The sequence below is a fragment of the Notolepis coatsorum genome (genome assembly GCF_963971535.1).
Source record: "Notolepis coatsorum genome assembly, chromosome: 4".
NCBI classification, from domain to species: Eukaryota; Metazoa; Chordata; class Actinopteri; order Aulopiformes; family Paralepididae; genus Notolepis; species Notolepis coatsorum.
In genome coordinates this window covers 180,742,981-180,759,560 of record NC_140168.1, presented here as the reverse complement: position 1 = coordinate 180,759,560, position 16,580 = coordinate 180,742,981, and the positions used below count along the sequence as shown (strand labels likewise).

The 16,580-nt window shown below is 42.4% G+C and overlaps 2 protein-coding genes across 2 annotated transcripts in view; both read right to left on the bottom strand.

Annotated features, from left to right (window-relative positions):
* gmpr2 (guanosine monophosphate reductase 2) overlaps positions 1-1,759 on the bottom strand; it is a 28,039-nt gene extending 26,280 nt beyond the window's left edge. Inside the window, exon 1 of the mRNA XM_084312947.1 lies at positions 1,686-1,759. The gene's annotated coding sequence lies outside the window, so the exon portion shown is untranslated. The remainder of the gene's footprint in view (positions 1-1,685) is intronic.
* Positions 1,760-7,534: 5,775 nt separating this feature from the next.
* slc7a8a (solute carrier family 7 member 8a) overlaps positions 7,535-16,580 on the bottom strand; it is a 76,843-nt gene continuing 67,797 nt past the window's right edge. Inside the window, exons 5-11 of the mRNA XM_084312396.1 lie at positions 15,854-16,007; positions 15,038-15,161; positions 13,802-13,905; positions 13,212-13,308; positions 12,143-12,292; positions 11,710-11,887; positions 7,535-9,189 (exon numbers count right to left, since the gene is read on the bottom strand). Coding sequence (XP_084168522.1) covers positions 9,035-9,189; positions 11,710-11,887; positions 12,143-12,292; positions 13,212-13,308; positions 13,802-13,905; positions 15,038-15,161; positions 15,854-16,007 — 962 coding nt within the window. The 3' untranslated portion in view covers positions 7,535-9,034. The remainder of the gene's footprint in view (positions 9,190-11,709; positions 11,888-12,142; positions 12,293-13,211; positions 13,309-13,801; positions 13,906-15,037; positions 15,162-15,853; positions 16,008-16,580) is intronic.

Sequence of the window (16,580 nt, the reverse complement as noted above, 5' to 3'; positions counted from 1 at the left end):
CACAATAAAAAACACAATATAATTGTGCCCTAATGATGAGGATAAGTGCTCAATAAGAAACCCACTCACATTGCCAAAGGAAAGTCTAACATGCCTATAAATACTTGTGCTATGGAATTACACACTACAAATGTATTATGTGGCCCATAATGTCCCCCAAACATCATTGCCAACTTCAACAGAAATTGGAAGACTAGATACACCATAGCTGCAGTGCAAACTCATGGAATGAAAAAAGTTATCTACAAGATACACTACACCACTAAAATACCCATGGGAGCATTCCCGTCATTCATGGAGTTTAAAGGCATTGCACTTGACCTATGTACTGAATCATGTAATTGTTTTTAATCCATCATTGAAGTAATTGTAATTCATTGTAATTAATAACTGTTATGATATTTGTGTCCTTTGTTAACTCGTCATCACTGTAAATGAGGGAAACCTCAGTGCTTTCACGAGTATAAATAAAGGTTTGAAATGTACATGTCGAAATACTTCCCAAAGGTCAGTGAATACCACAACCACAACACCAGAGGAAGCTCAACAAATCATGTTAAACCCAGATTCGGCTCAAACAAGGGACTAAACACGTTTCGCAATTATGCCACATCAATGTGGAACGCCATACCCAAAGCTGTAAAGGAATGTGAATCCCTACCCACATTCAAAACCGCTCTAAAAGAGCACCTACGGGAAGCTGCAATTCTAAACTGGCCACTGTAAATGTCCAAACCCCCCCACCCCCTCCTAATAGACAGTCTCCTCCCCATCGTATGTATTCTTCTCTCCCCCACCGTATGTATATTTCTCTCCCACCCACCCACCCCCTCATAATGTACAGTCTTCTCCCCATCATATGTATATACTCTCTGTCAGGATATCACATATGATTGCATATCATATATGTCACAAATGTAACAGTACTATACCTGTATGTCATGTATGTCCCTATGCCATAAATGTCATGATGTCATGTATGTTGTGTATGTCATAAATGTCACTATGAATTGAAAATGGGGGACCCTGATGTAAACAAGACAAACATCTTTCTCTGGTCTGCATCCCCTTAACAATTGTGTGTATTGAGCCGTACTGTATTGTAGCCATTCTGCAATCTGTTAAATAAAGTTTTCATTCATTCATCATTCATTCATTCATTGGATGAAACAGTACTGTATATCTGTATGTCATAAATGTCCTGATGAATTGAAAATGGGGGACCCTGATGTAAACAAGACGAAAGTATTTTTCTGGTCTGCATCCCCTTAACAATTGTGTGTATTGAGCCGTACTGTATTGTAGCTATTCTGCAATCTGTTAAATAAAGTTTTCAATCAATCAATTAAAACAGACACAAAACCACAAAAAAGTCATTCACTTTAGTGCCTTAATTTCGGATAAAAAATGAGTCGAGTTTGCAGGTATGATACACACACACACAACCACAGCAGCACATACATAATTCAATATCTGCGTGTACACATAGTCGGTATAACACGTCAAAGCTAGCTATACAAAAAAAACGTTATGTTAGCCCACATGCCACATAGTTAAACGTTACGTTAAAATGCAAGGTTATCACATCTCAGTGAAAACTGTCAAAACTGAAGCTTTCTATAGCCAACTAGGTATACAAGTATGTAATTGCTCCTACATTTGGTATTAGAAACAAAATACTTCACCTTTGAGAAATGTTTGTATAAAAGACACACTTCCTCATCTGTCTGTGTGAGCGAGATGTTGGCCGGACCTCGGCTGTAAAGGGATTTGTAGTTCTTATCGGGCATTTGTTCGTAACAGGTAGGTTAACAAGAACTACAAATAGGATAGTCACTTTACATCACTGCTGAACCGAGTCGTGAAGACTATTAGGCTGGGTAAATTAAGTAAATTAACACGTTTGTTGTTGCTAGGGCTAGATGTGGATTCATTCAACTTTGACATAATGACGTAACAACATTTTGACAAAATGTCATCATTATGGCATTTACATTTGCGGAACACTTGTGATACAGTCAATGAGGAAGTGGGACTCTTTAAGAAGATACACAGGAACATTCGCAATTGGAAGAAACGAAAGAATATTTTCACTGCCAGTTCAATGGTATTACAGAAATTGCATTACACAACATTTATTGTACTACAGTGAATATTCAGGAAACGATATACTGTAGTTAGTTTTCTGAAAACGGAATAACATGTTGATTAAAGTGAAGGTTAGTCCCTTTCGTGACTGTGATGCAAGCCTTGCGTATTCAAGCAAGGCTTGCATCACAGTCACGAAAGGGGCTAAGTGAAGGTAAGGAAAAGCCACCAGTATTTAGGATAACCAGCCAATTGAACAGTCCAAATAAATTGCACGTTGCTACTTTCAGTAGTACAGTGCCCCCCACCCCTCCTACCCCCCACCCACCTCCAATGTACAGTCCCCCCCACCTACCCAACCTCCTCCAATGTACAGTTTCTACGTCAAATGTATACTCTCTTTTCTGGACTCTTTTTGTATCACAAACTACTGTATTTGCAAATCTGGTATGTCATAAATGTATAGATGTAGCAGTACCGTCTATCTGTATGTCGTGTCTGTCATATGTTATGATGAATTGAAAATGGGGGACCCTGATGTAAACAAGACAAAAGTATTTCTCTGGTCTGCATCCCCTTAACATTTGTATGTATTGAACTGTACTGTACCCATTCTGCAATCTGTTAATAACGTTTTCAATCAAACAATCACATCATTTCTGGGAATAAGAGCCTTTACTTTATTTTGTTTTCCACTTCCAGACACTGGCAAGGAGATAAAGAGTGACAACGAGCCCACAGATCAGAGCTCACAAACAGTACTGTATTTGTAGATCTGGTATGTCATAAATGTCTAGATGTAGCAGTACTGTCTATATGTATGTCATATGTTACGATGAATTGAAAATGGGGGACCATGATGTAAACAAGACGAAAGTCTTTCTCTGGTCTGCATCCCCTTGAGCTGTACTGTATTGTACCCATTCTGCAATCTGTTAATAAAGTTTTCAATCAATCAATCAGATAAGATATGTTCCTCCATTCCTACACGTCGTGTAAACACAGCTTTAGTGTGTAATGTGTGTCCACATAATTTTTTTTTATCCACTTTTTCTCCCCATTTTCTATTTTTCTCCCATCCCAATTTCGTATATCCAATTCGTCCCTCCCCTGTCTTGAACGTTGCTAGACTATGCCTCCCACAGGTCGGTTGTAGTGAGGACAGAAGCCTTGCATCACGTGTCCCCTCCGGTACACGAGGAGGCAGCCTGTCGCATCTTTTCACCGCAGCAGCTCAAACTCTGTGGCGAGGAGTAACGCGTGGGAGGCTCACGCTGCCCCCGTCACTTCCTGCTTTCGTCGCACCAAACCGACCTGTAAGAGTCGCTGTCCACAACGTCAAATCCCCACGGACCCCACCCACCGGCTTTCCCACCCTAACACTTGCCAATTGTGTTAGTATGAAGGACCGGCCAGCCGGTAGCAACGCCGAGAGCTGGGCTCGAACCCAGCGTATCCTGCGTTAGAGGCGAGCGCCTTGCCCACTGCGCCAATCAGCCGCCCTCCACATACCATTTTTGTGTTCATCTTTGTTAAGGTTTGACAGGGAACTTTGCCAACACACCTTTCTCTCTCTTTCTAACACATGCATGCACACACATAGACCTTGACTCATACCTATCTTCCCCTCTATGTCTCTCTTTCTCACTCATATCCCCCCTATCGCTGTCTCTTTCTATCACACAAACATGCACAATCGCATACACATAGCCTTCACCCATGTCTCTATGTCACATCTATCTCTGTCATTATCCATATCTCTCTGTACATAATATCTATAACTCATATTATGTACGTCAGACCTCACCATTCTTTAGAGAACTAGGCTGTAGCTCCATTGCTGTAAACTAGATCTCCATGTTGCAACATAATCTGGTCAAATTATTCCACATCAAGGTTGAACGTATTGAAAGGGTGGAGGAGGAAGAGGGCATCCCTGCCCAACAGCAGAGATCCATCTACAGCAGGGAACACATGTAAGACAGAATACCTTACATTCATAATTATAGCCTATAGCCCCTACCGTGACTTTGTAAAACAGAATACCTTACATTCATATAGCCTATAGCCCCTACCGTGGCTTTGTAAGACAGAATATTTTACATTCATATAGCCTATAGCCCCTACCGTAGCTTTGTAAGACAGAATACCTTACATTCATAATTATAGCCTATAGCCCCTACCGTGACTTTGTAAAACAGAATACCTTACATTCATATAGCCTATAGCGACAGTGGCTCAGGAGGTAGAGCAGTTGTCTGGTAATCCGGAGGTTCCCGGTTCGATTCCCGCTCCTCCCAGGCAGCCTGTCGAAGTGTCCTTGAGCAAGACACTTAACCCCTAATTGCTCCTGAGGAGCAGGTTGGCACCTTGCATGGTTGCCTCCGTCGTCGGTGTGTGAATGTGTGAGTGAATGGGTAAAATGTGAGGAACAAATTGTAAAGCGCTTTGGATAAAAGCACTATATAAATGCAGCCATTTACCATTTACTGTGACTTTGTAAGACAGAATACCTTACATTCATTTATACAACGGCATGCAAATTTCTCGATTCTGATTGGCTGAAACAGTCCATTTACACGTATGTATTGCGAACAGTCCACGCTTGCTGGCCCAGGACCTGCCCACAACCGAATCACATCACATCACTCCGCCGGATCACAAGATGGCGGACAATAATCTTTAACAATGATAGCGTCCTAACGACTAAATATGAAGCGATTCTGTCACGGCGAATGTTTTAGTCCTTTAAACAATGTTGGATGATGTAATTGATGGGTCATGAGTCAATACAGAACAAAAGAATGATTGATTGATTAATTTGCGATTTTTTTTTCAATTTCTTTTTCCTTCCATCTGACTGTCAGCGCTGGCTCTAGTCTCCACCCACCGCCACACACCCCCACACACACATACACACATTCACACACACACACACACACTCCTGTCTGCAACAGCGGGGGAAAGTCAGACTGAGAGAGGAGCAGCTGAGTGCTGCACTGTTTTAAGTGAGCATGGTCTATTGAATTGATTGATTGGTTGATTGCTAATTTTATTACTGTACGCCTGGTTTCCAACTGGTTAAGTTTAGGCTAAAAAAATAAATAAAAAAATAGGGCGAAGAAAACTTTTTTTTCCTATAGGGCAAAGAAAACGTTTTAATTTGTTTTACCTACTTTCTATAGAAGCATCTAAGAATGAAGTTCTATAGAAAGTAGGTCTGCATCCCCTTAACAATTGTGTGTATTGAGCCGTACTGTATTGTACCCATTCTGCATCTGGTAATAAAATGTTCAATCAATCATTCCAATAAAATACACAGTTGGATGTGTTAGTTGGTTGGATGCACTTCCGAGTTGCTTCCACATGAGGCAACTTCTCTCAATCATTCCAATAATACACAGTTGGATGTGTTAGTTGGTTGGATGCACTTCCGAGCTGCTTCCACATGGAGGCAAATTGTCTTTTTTGTAGTTGTGGGAACTACTTTTTCTGGCGGATGGTTTTTTCAATAAATCTTCGATTAATGTGTGTTTATTGTATAGCAATAAGGTTGGATGAATCTGGCAGTTGTATAAAAGCTTTACACCACTTGCAGTCGTGATTTGTGAACAATAAACCATGCCTAGGGGGGTCTAACGACCACCCCTAGGCATGGTTTATTGTTCACAAACCACTCCTGCGCGTGATGTAATGCTTAATTAGCCTATAGCCCCTACCGTGACTTTGTAAGACAGAATACCTTACATTCATATAGCCCCTACCGTGACTTTGTAAAACAGAATACCTTACATTCATATAGGCTACAGCCCCTACCGTGACTTTGTAAGACAGAATACCATTATACATTCATATAGCCTACAGCCCATACCGTGACTTTGTAAGACAGAATACCATACATTCATATAGCCTATAGCCCCTACCGTGACTTTAAATGTAAGGCAACCGCTCTACCACTGTCGCCCATGATTTTAGTATGTGGGAATGTGTCATGCCAGCGCTTAATATCTCTCCCTAAATCCTCAGAGCACCAAGCGGAAGGAGACTTTTAACAAAGACGGCTGAACAAAGACGTAAATAAAGACGGCAAATAAACATAGAATCTCATTCGCGTCAGTATATCTTTATTCTCATCACACACTCATCGCCATTATGTACATTTACACTTAAACACGAAGACAGAGTTGAGGTTGAGAGATATGACGTCGTGTCGTAAGCGGCTCTTGTTGTGGTATTTGCCGCCGTCGACAGCAGCAGACGGACTGCACAGAGGAAAGGACAATTAAATCCCTGTATAAACCCAAGGAGTGCAGGCAAATGTCTTTAAAGTAACATCTAGGTGTTTGGTCAGTTCACCCTAGTGCGTTCCAATCGTATTGCTAAAAAGTAGAAATAAGACTTCATTGATCATTATATCGGACTACTTTTACAACATTTCTCACACGTGGTATTCGTGTAAGAGGACTGACGAGGTCAGCATTTACGTTTCCGCGATCCTCCGCCGACTGAAGGCTCGTTTGCCGTCCGTATCAAAGTAAGACGCCATCTGCAGCTTAGCAGGGCAAGACAGAAACAACATCAACAACTCAACCGGTCTCACCGACCAAAGCCTTCCGAAGCAAACTTATGCAAGTTTTTTTTACGATGGGGAATTTGCCATAACTCGCACAGAATTTGATAATACATTCGAGGTGCGACAAAGGTCTGTAGTTGCTGGTATGTACAGTTTACATTGCAATACAGTAATGTTGAATTACAGTGTATGATTTCTGAGGTGAAATAAAGGCGACACAGAGAGAAACATCTCGTGGTGGGAGTGGGTATAAGAAATAGGCTGTTGTGGTAATTTCAGATAAGACCAACCGTACAGGCACAAAACAGACCGTTGTACTTGTAGGGGTGGGGGGGACATCATCGACACCCTGCTCTCCTTAGAGCACCGATACAATACTGGCCCAACTCTATACTTGGTACATTCTCAGCAATTCTATGTGCCTCTTCGACACATGGTATGTGCATATCTGAGTGTTTACCCATATGCTCATTACCTATAATATTTAGTTATTATTATTTATTTATTTTACATGAGATTAAGACTTATTTTTTGAGGACTTATTTCCTCAAAGCACCGGTTAAAGATTACCATGAAGCAATCTTGAGTTTAATGTTGTTTTTTCTTTTATATATATATATTTTTTTACTTTCTTTTTTTTGGCAGTGTGTGTGCATGGATAAAGGCAGTGTGAATGCCCTGAGAAGCCCATCATTCAAAGAGTGCAGAGGAAAGGTGAAGACGAAAGAGTGCATGCGTCTACGATTGTGTGGATGCATTGGTGTCCGTGTGCAAGTGTGTGTGTGTGTGTACTGTATGTGTAGGTGTTACTATACCAGGCCACTCCATTATGAATAGTATGTCAATAGCTACATAACTTATCACCCGACGACATAGATGGAATGGGTTTATTCAGGGGTTGCACAATCAATTTTAGCCACAGTGTCTTCTGAAATCTCTAGTGATTGTGATTTTATTTGAGTTTTTTTCATGACATTTTCATCTAGTTTGTAGACCCCTAAATAAAGCATCACGAGTCCTTTAACATTCAAACACAGTTTAGATAGATATGCTACAAAAATACTTTGACAGATAATAGACTTATTTACCGAGACATCTTCAAAAACACTGACTCCACAGACGTCTAAATCTACGGCGATTTTTTCCAGGTGTTTGCTGGGGAGCGATGCACACAACATAGCATTTTTGTGGCCATGCTCACCGTCTGCCTGCCAATCCAGCCTACGGCTTGTTGGGACTGAGTTTACCAGCCAGTGCAGTCTGCTTGGCAGTTCTGTGCCTGTTTATCCTTCGTAGCAGTCCATTAAGTGATTGTCTGTTTTAATAGTGGGTTTCTGCAGTGTCCGGTTCAAAATAATTCATAAAAAGAAAACACTTTCTTTTGTTGTTTCCTTTGACATGAAAATCTATTTCTCTTTTTAAATATCAGGATAAATCATCTCTCAACATCAATGACAACATCAATGCTATATCAATACCTAGAACACAGAATATGTCATAATTAAGGCAATTAAAAATAACTACTCCTGCGCCAGAATACATCACTATCTGACAGGTACAGATTACACATCAGCTCTGGAGTGTTGCTAGAGTAAAAAAATAGACCCAAAAGTAATTGATGTTGAATAGAAAAGAAAGAAGAAAAAAAACGAAAACTAACACAATGAAACAAAAATAACAATAATAAAGACAAACAATTATCACAATTACAAAAAAAAACTTGGAATTACGTTTTTAAAAACAATAGACAGCATTAGTGTACTTAATGAAATGACTTGATCGGAATCCGATGCCTTAAGAATCAAAATACAGCTTTGGTGTATTGAAAGCATGACAAAGCAAATTTACAAGATGGCAAACAAAACAACAAACAAACAAACAAACGAACCAGCACGATACAGTAAGAGTCTCTCTTTCTACAATGTCGCTCTTACACTAGGAGTGTGTTCAGGGAGTGTGTGTGGGGGGGGAGGGGGACACAGGAGTGCGTGTATGTGTGTGTGTGTGTGGGGGGGGGGGGGGGGCACATGAGTGGAGGATGACAGCAAAGTGGAAAGATGTGTCCGTGTTTGTGTGTAGACTATTGTGCGCACGGGGGGAGGGGCTGGACAAGGTTGAAACCGTTTCGCTGACTATACGACGGCCCCGCAGACAGAGACAAGTAGATGTTCGGGGGCCTGTGAAAAAAACCTCATACTATATTTTGGCACAGAAAGTTGTGATTGAAACACTGCTACAATCAAATACAAGATTCTCAAGAATAAAAAGAGAGCGTGAGGCACAAGTGTTGACCAGTCAGTCTACTATTGAGTCAGAGAGAGAGTGTGTATGTACGTGTCTTCTGTGTGTGTGTGGGGGGGGTCAGGGGTGTTTTTAACAGTCTGCAGACTTTTGCGTGTGTCCGTCCTCTTTGGAGAGAGGAGACCTGGCCTCCGCCATCTCCTCCCCCTTGTCTCCGTCGTCGATGCTCTTGGTCATAGCCGGGTACACCACCACGCAGAACTTCTGGCCCAGGTAGGTCATTTTGTCTGCAGGGAGGAGGAGGTGGAGACATAGGGCTTTAAGTAGGGGTACGGTGAGAACCTGAACATTTATTGAATGATTAATTCATTGATTCATTTGATAATATTCTCGCCACAATCCTAAATAAACATTATGAACGATATCGTTTCGTGTCGAACAGTGTTGTAGTACTCGAGTCCGAGTCCTAGACTGATTTTCAGACTTGGACTTTGACACTGAGCATTGACTGCATTCGGACTCGGAAGGTGCAGACGAGGACTCAGACTTGTTAATTGATAAATACAGTTATTTATATATATATATATATATATATATATATATAATATATATAAAGAAAATTGTAATAGGCCCTAATCATTTGGCATAAGATATTGATGGCTAGTGCATTTGTTTGGCTATTGTGTCACAAAGTAAATAAACTCCCTGTGAAATGGTGACCGCTGTGTCATTTATGTTTTTATGTTTCTATGTTCGAGACAAATAAAAATCAAATCAAATCAAATTTATGTTTAATGTAGACCTTTTTTTATTTGTATGACAGCTCAGACTCAACCTTGATGACTCGGACTAAGGTAATGGGGACTCGCCTCGGACTCGACTCAGGCTCTTCTTTGGTCACTCAGACTTGGATTTGGACTCGGAACACTGGGGACTCGAGACTCGACTCGGACTAGAGATTTAGTGACTCGACTACAACACTGGTGGACGTGGCGCAAGCTTTGACTCGCAAAATCATATTTCATTTATCAAAGGAAATTCCTTTTTTATCTTTATTTAGTCAAGATAGGTTTGCAGAGGATGCTCCTTTTCCTGCTTTATATTCACACACACACCTGGGCCCTGTTTCTTGTACCTGGTTCAACTAAGTCGATCAAGATGTCATTATCCAGCTTCAGTTAACCCGATGTTTGAAGCCGGGATTTTCCTGTTCCTCGAAGGTGGATTCAGTCTCGTTAACTGAAGCCAGACTTGCGACCCAGGCTAAATGCGCGCAGCCGCTTCAGTTGAAAAGCCAGCACGTATCGATAGCAGAGAATCTGATTCTCTAGCGGCATTGATTGATTAATTGATTTAGAACTTTATTAACATATTGCAGTACGGCTCAATCGCCTCGCCGACAAGTTAAATGCGTTATCTATAGGCTAATTTCAAGTCCCTCATTACCTCAATCAATCAGATTATATTTCTTTAAACTTACCTGCTGGATTGAATAATCAAATGAGATCTTGCTAGCGAAAATAATTAGTAAAACTGTCATACAGAATAACGATACGGCTCCCTTACCCATTGATTGATGTATGGTCGATCTTTTACTCATCTTCTCTGTGGTCTAACGGGTTGTTCTTCTGACTTTCACGCAGACGACCGGGGTTCGAGACCCAGTCGTCTCCTTCTTTTTGCAATATAGGAATAATTCAATTTGGTGCACGTTGAGAGCTATATAAAGAATGACATCCTCAATGCATGTAGATTTATAATATTTTAACTTAAAACTATGCTACCTTTGCGTATAATCATTAATATTATATTCCAAAAATTTATATTGGAAAGACGGGGATTCGAACCCCGGTCGCCGGGTTGCCAGGATTGAGCACTACCACTGAGCCACTGTGCCAGATGGGATAAATTCATTGTTTATACATTAATGAACGAGAGACCCGTGTTTAGAATATTCTTTGTTTTGAAGGAAGTTTTATCTCTTTATCCTCATTCATTAATGTGACGTCAACGGCTCATTCAATTTCTCAAATCCGTCAAACAGCGCATCTCATCAGACATCTTAATCCCAGTTACAATTAAAATAACCACATAATGTGTACATCGCACGAGCGAGCGCCACGGTATATATAACGTGCATTATTTAGGACAAAGTGAATTTAGTATCAGCATTTTGGGTCTATTTTACATTTCAAAAGCCCCCTCTGGAAGAATGGAGCACAAAAACGTAATTCAGAATGGTATAATGCAGATCGTAGACTGTGGGAATAATTTCAGGAAACGGGCTGTCACTTCTTTGCGGGGGCGTGGCGATGGTTCAGGCTAACTTGAACTTAAACTCTGCTTTCGACCAGGCTCAAACTTTTGGATCTGTTGTCATGGTGATTTGGAAAATCCAGGTACGGGGAACCGGAAAGTCCGGCTAACTCAGTTATCCAGTTAAAGTTATCCGGCTAACTCAGTTATCCAGGTATGGGGAACGGGGCCCTGGGAGCCGCCCAGTACAACCACAGTCTGACCGTGAGCAGCTCCTACTAGACAGTTGGGGGTTAAGTGCCTTGCTCAAGGGCCCTTCAGTGGTTGGTATTGAGGGAGGGGAGAACATTCTTCATTCATTTCCCCACCCAGATCTTTCCTGCCAGTCCGGGGGATCGAACCGGTAACCTTGTGGTCACAAGCCCGCTTCTCTAACCCCAACCGCTGCGCCGAAATGATTTCAATTTAATTCTACCAACAATATATCCCAATGCGGAAAAACAAGACACCCGACAGACAAGACACAAGACGGGCCCGTTGGGTCGACCTACCGACGAATCTGTCGAAGCACTGAGGCTTGTTTTCCCAGTAGACTCCCAGGAAGTAGACAGGGACGCCGGACAGCATGATGAGCAGGCCGATGCCACACACCACAGGCTCAGAGTAGAGGGAGAAGATGAGCAGGAAGGCCCAGAAGAGCAGGTAGATGACTGGCCAGACGAGGCTGATCTGGGGGGGGGGGGGGGGGGGGGAGATGGAAGAGGAGGGAAAATCAGATATAAATCGTGACCACATGGGAGTTAAGACCTCGCTGTTATGTTCTTATAATATTTACCCTTAAAGTACCCTTAAAACGTTATTAAACTTTTTATGTATCTATTCATTCGAGGCTCAGGCATATCTGGGGGATCAGGGGCAAACATCGGTTCCAGTAGTAGTTAACGTCACCAAGCTAAGGCGCTAAGATTCTACGAGCTAACTGACCTTGATTGGCCGGTGCAAGTCTGGCTGCCTGATGCGCAGGACGATCTGCCCGGCGACAGTGACTCCATAGAAGAGGTAGTTGATGAAGCCCACGTAGTTGATGAGGGTGTACATGTCACTGGTGCACAGCATCAACAAGGTGGACAGACACTGGAGGGAGGGAGGAAGGAAGAGAGGGTCAGAGGCGGTCTGCGTGTGTCTGTCTCTGGAGTGTGTGTGTTGGACAGCATGTCTGGTGCAGAGGTTTAGTTCAACAGCCAACTGGGAAGTCAGTTAGCATTGAATACAATGCAATGGCACCACTGTACACTATGTGTACAAAGATGTGTGATCCTGTGTAGCCTGTTGGGTGGATCATGGCCAGGGTGTTTGTTTATTGTTTATGTTTATTAGGATCCCCATTAGTCATCATCAACGTGTTGACTATTCTTCCTGGGGTCCTCACAGATATACACATACAAATATGAAACATTCAGTATAAATCAGTCATATATCACATACATAATCAATAAAAAATAAAACAAAAGGTCATAGGTGAATCCATTTCACCATACCTTTCAAAAAGAAAAAAGTAAACAGAAGAAGTTTGGATAACATGGCTGCAGCTACACTCATGCATGCCATATATTGATTTCCTTCCGGATTATGGCTCCTTTTAAGTTTCTTTTTTAAACTGTCCTTGTTTTTCATATGTATGATATGTAATGGGATCCTATTCCAATATGTTATGGCTCTATACATTGCAGTTTTCTTGAGAGCATTGGTTCGAGGCAGAGGTAGGGTAAAGCGACTACTTGAAGCATGTCTGGTATTATGGTCATGTCTATCATTGGTGGATAAAAGCATAGCATACAATTGAGTGGGTCACCTAAGGTACAAAGGCCAGGGGGTGATCCTGTCTAGCCTATTGGGTGGATCATGGCCAGGGTGTGATCTTGTGATCCTGTGTCGCTAAATTGGGTGGATCGCGGCGCTAACAAAGTATAAGCTCACGGTACCGTGTGGCGCGTTGGGACAAAAGTGTCCACCGGGCGGCAGTACAGTAGGCGAGGAGACGTGCGGTACTCACAGTGAAGAGGAGAGCGGGGATGGGAGTGCAGCGCTTCACGTGGATCATGGCCAGGAGGCTGGGGAGGTGGCCCTCTCTGGCCCCAGCGAAGAACAACCTGCAGGAGAGAACAGTAAGACGGAGAACACGTCCGGTCAGAGAGAACAGTGAGACGGAGAACACACATTAAAATCTATAAAAGACTATTAGCAGGTTTCTGAGGAAATAAAAGCAATGCATAAAGTGCAGACATAGAATGAGTATAAAAATAGACAGAATAAGAATACGAACAGAGAATTGATATTATAACCTCCCAGAAATGTTGTAATAGATTTCTGTCATTAAAATCTATAAAACACTATTAGCAGGTTTCTGACACAAAAAAAAGAAGTGCAGACATGGAATGAGTATACAAATAGACAGAATAAGAACATAAATGAGCATAGTGCAATAGTGCAGTGCAATACAAATTTTCTCATCTATATAGTACAACAATCACAGTCTGGAGGCAATGAGTCCAAGCAGCAGCATAATCGGGAAAGGATGATGATAATATTAATAATAAAGTACGTAGACGGAGGCCGTCAGTAGAACCGTGGAACCAGACTAACCGTGAGGAGGTGAAGAGGGAACCGTTGACCCCTCCGAAGGTGGAGAGAGCCACAGAGATGGGCATGATCCACGACATGACTCCTAGCAGCTTCTCCCCGAATGTCTGGGATGAGAGTGTGAATGATAGATGGAGGAGAGAGAGGGATGAGGGGGAGAGGAGTGAGAGAAAAAACTAATGGTTAGACATTCTATTCATCAAAACAACTTTTTGTACTTTTCTACTTACAAAGACATTTGTTGTGATGCTCCTCTGTATTGAAAGGACAGGCCTCACATCTAATGGTTTATAACATGACTTCAATGTTTAGTTTAGTTTATTAGGATCCCCAATTAGCTACAGCATTGCAGTAGCTATTCTTCCTGGGGTCCACAAAATAACATACATTGTGACCGTGCAACACAATATAACTTACATCATAACATATAACATTACAAAATCAGGACAAAGGACTAGAGACTTGGACTAGTACACACAAGACGAGCTTCAATATCCAATAATTCAACATCCAATAATCAACTATATGAAATAGTTAAGAATACTTAACTGTACACAACTATATGCGCACACATTGTATCACCAGCAGTAAGACAATGTCTTAATATAACAATGCTCTGTGTGGAGGATAAAGATGTCAGTTTTCTTATGTGGCCTAATTGCAACAATACACCTAAGTAGTAGCGGTGGTGCGTCTGCCCTCGCAATGACCGAATGAGGCCAGCAGAGGGCGGAAGAGACACTCTAGGTGTGTGGGTCAGAATGATGTCACAGAGTCCCCACCCTGGGAGCCGCTTTTTGATTGATTGATTGATTGATTGATTGAAAAGTTTATTAACAGATTGCAGAATGGGTACAGTACAGTACAGCTCAATACACACAATTGTTAAGGGGATGCAGACCAGAGAAATACTTTCGTCTTGTTTACATCAGGGTCCCCCATTTTCAATTCATCATAACATATATGACATACATGACATACAGATAGACAGTACTGCTACATCTATACATTTATGACATATCAGATTTGCAAATACAGTACTGTTTGTGATACAAAAGTGTCCAGAAAAGGAGTGTATATACATTTGGCGTAGAAACTGTACATTGGAGGAGGTTGGTTGGGTGGGGTTGGGTGGGTTGGGTGAGGGCTGTACATTGGAGGTTGGGGGGGGGGGGGTTGGGTAGGGGACACACACACATTTTACACTGTACATTGGAATATTGACAAAGCCTTACTCACCACGGCAACAGCGTTTGAGGCAAGCAGCTCCTGGGGGCTCATGGCCGTGACGTAGGCGATGTTGGCGAAGACGTAAACAAACGTGACCAGGGGGATGGAGATGAAGATGGCGCGGGGAAGGTTTCTGGAAGTGGAGAGAGAAAAACAATGACAAGGATATAAAAAAAAAGGAGGAGAGAGATTTTTAAAAAGGATATTAAAACAGAAGCAGTGGGTTGGGTTGGCTAAGCAGTGTGATTGAAGAGCGAGCTTATTAACAGGATATGAGGGAATAAAGGAAAGCTATTAAGATGAGGAAGGGGAAATTAAAAAAGAAATCATCGCTATACCTTGACGCGTTTCTGGGTCAGTGATGACGTAATAGCAGTGATAGTAAAAAAAAATAAAACACTGATAATCTCATCCAGGCTAACTTCAATTGAGATCAGGATGGTGGGACAGAACGGTCCGGATCAGGGTTTCTGGCCGTTCCCAAGCGTATCCACTCAGAACTACCAGTGGCTTTCAAAAGGAATGCCGTACTTTTGCCCAGTGACATACAGTTTCTTAAACTATAGATGTGGACCCAAAACAGGTCACAGGCTCAGTGGGTCCCCCACATGGTACGGTATGCGTACATTTCATTATGTCCGTGCTAGGCGGAGCCTCTCCGAAGACATTATGTATTTGGTAGCGTGTGTGTGTGTGTGTGTGTGTGTGTGTGTGTGTGTGTGTGTGTGTGTGGGTGAGTGAGTGTGTGTGAATCCGCTCAATATCTCATTGAATATGGTTCCCGTGACTTTAAACGTTGGCCTTTTGAGAGGGAGGTATTCTTACACATAAGGATCCACCAGCTCCTCTGTTACGTAGTTGAGGAAGTTCCATCCGCCGTATGCGAAGGAGCCTTGCAGGAAGGCCAGGGCTATCAAACCCACGTCGTATTCCTGGAAGGGCTCAAAGGCGTTGGCGGGTTCCAGCCAGTAGTAGTCTCCTGTAGAAAGGGAAGAAAAGGGAGATGGTACTGATGACGGGAAAGAGAAGGGAGATGGTACTGATGACGGGAAAGAGAAGGGAGATGGTACTGATGACGGGAAAGAGAAGGGAGATGGTACTGATGACGGGAAAGAGAAGGGAGATGGTACTGATGACGGGAAAGAGAAGGGAGATGGTACTGATGACGGGAAATAGAAGGGAGATGGTACTGATGACGGGAAAGAGAAGGGAGATGGTACTGATGACGGGAAATAGAAGGGAGATGGTACTGATGACGGGATGTTCCGACCACAGAAGGTCTATTTTTGGACATGTTCCATTGTTGGATCAGGATGCTCAATGACTCTATGTGACATCAACCCATCCATCTACCTCCTGAGCCGCTGTCGCCCCCCCCCCCCCCCCCTCTGAGACTATCATCTCATTCTACCCTTCATCCTCCCGTGTCTTATCAATTCCTATGTTCCACCTGTCATATTCATTCTTTTTTTGTCATTCTCTTATCTCTCTCTCTCTCTCTCTCTCTCTCTCTCTCTCTCTCTCACACACACACACACAAACGTTCTATCTC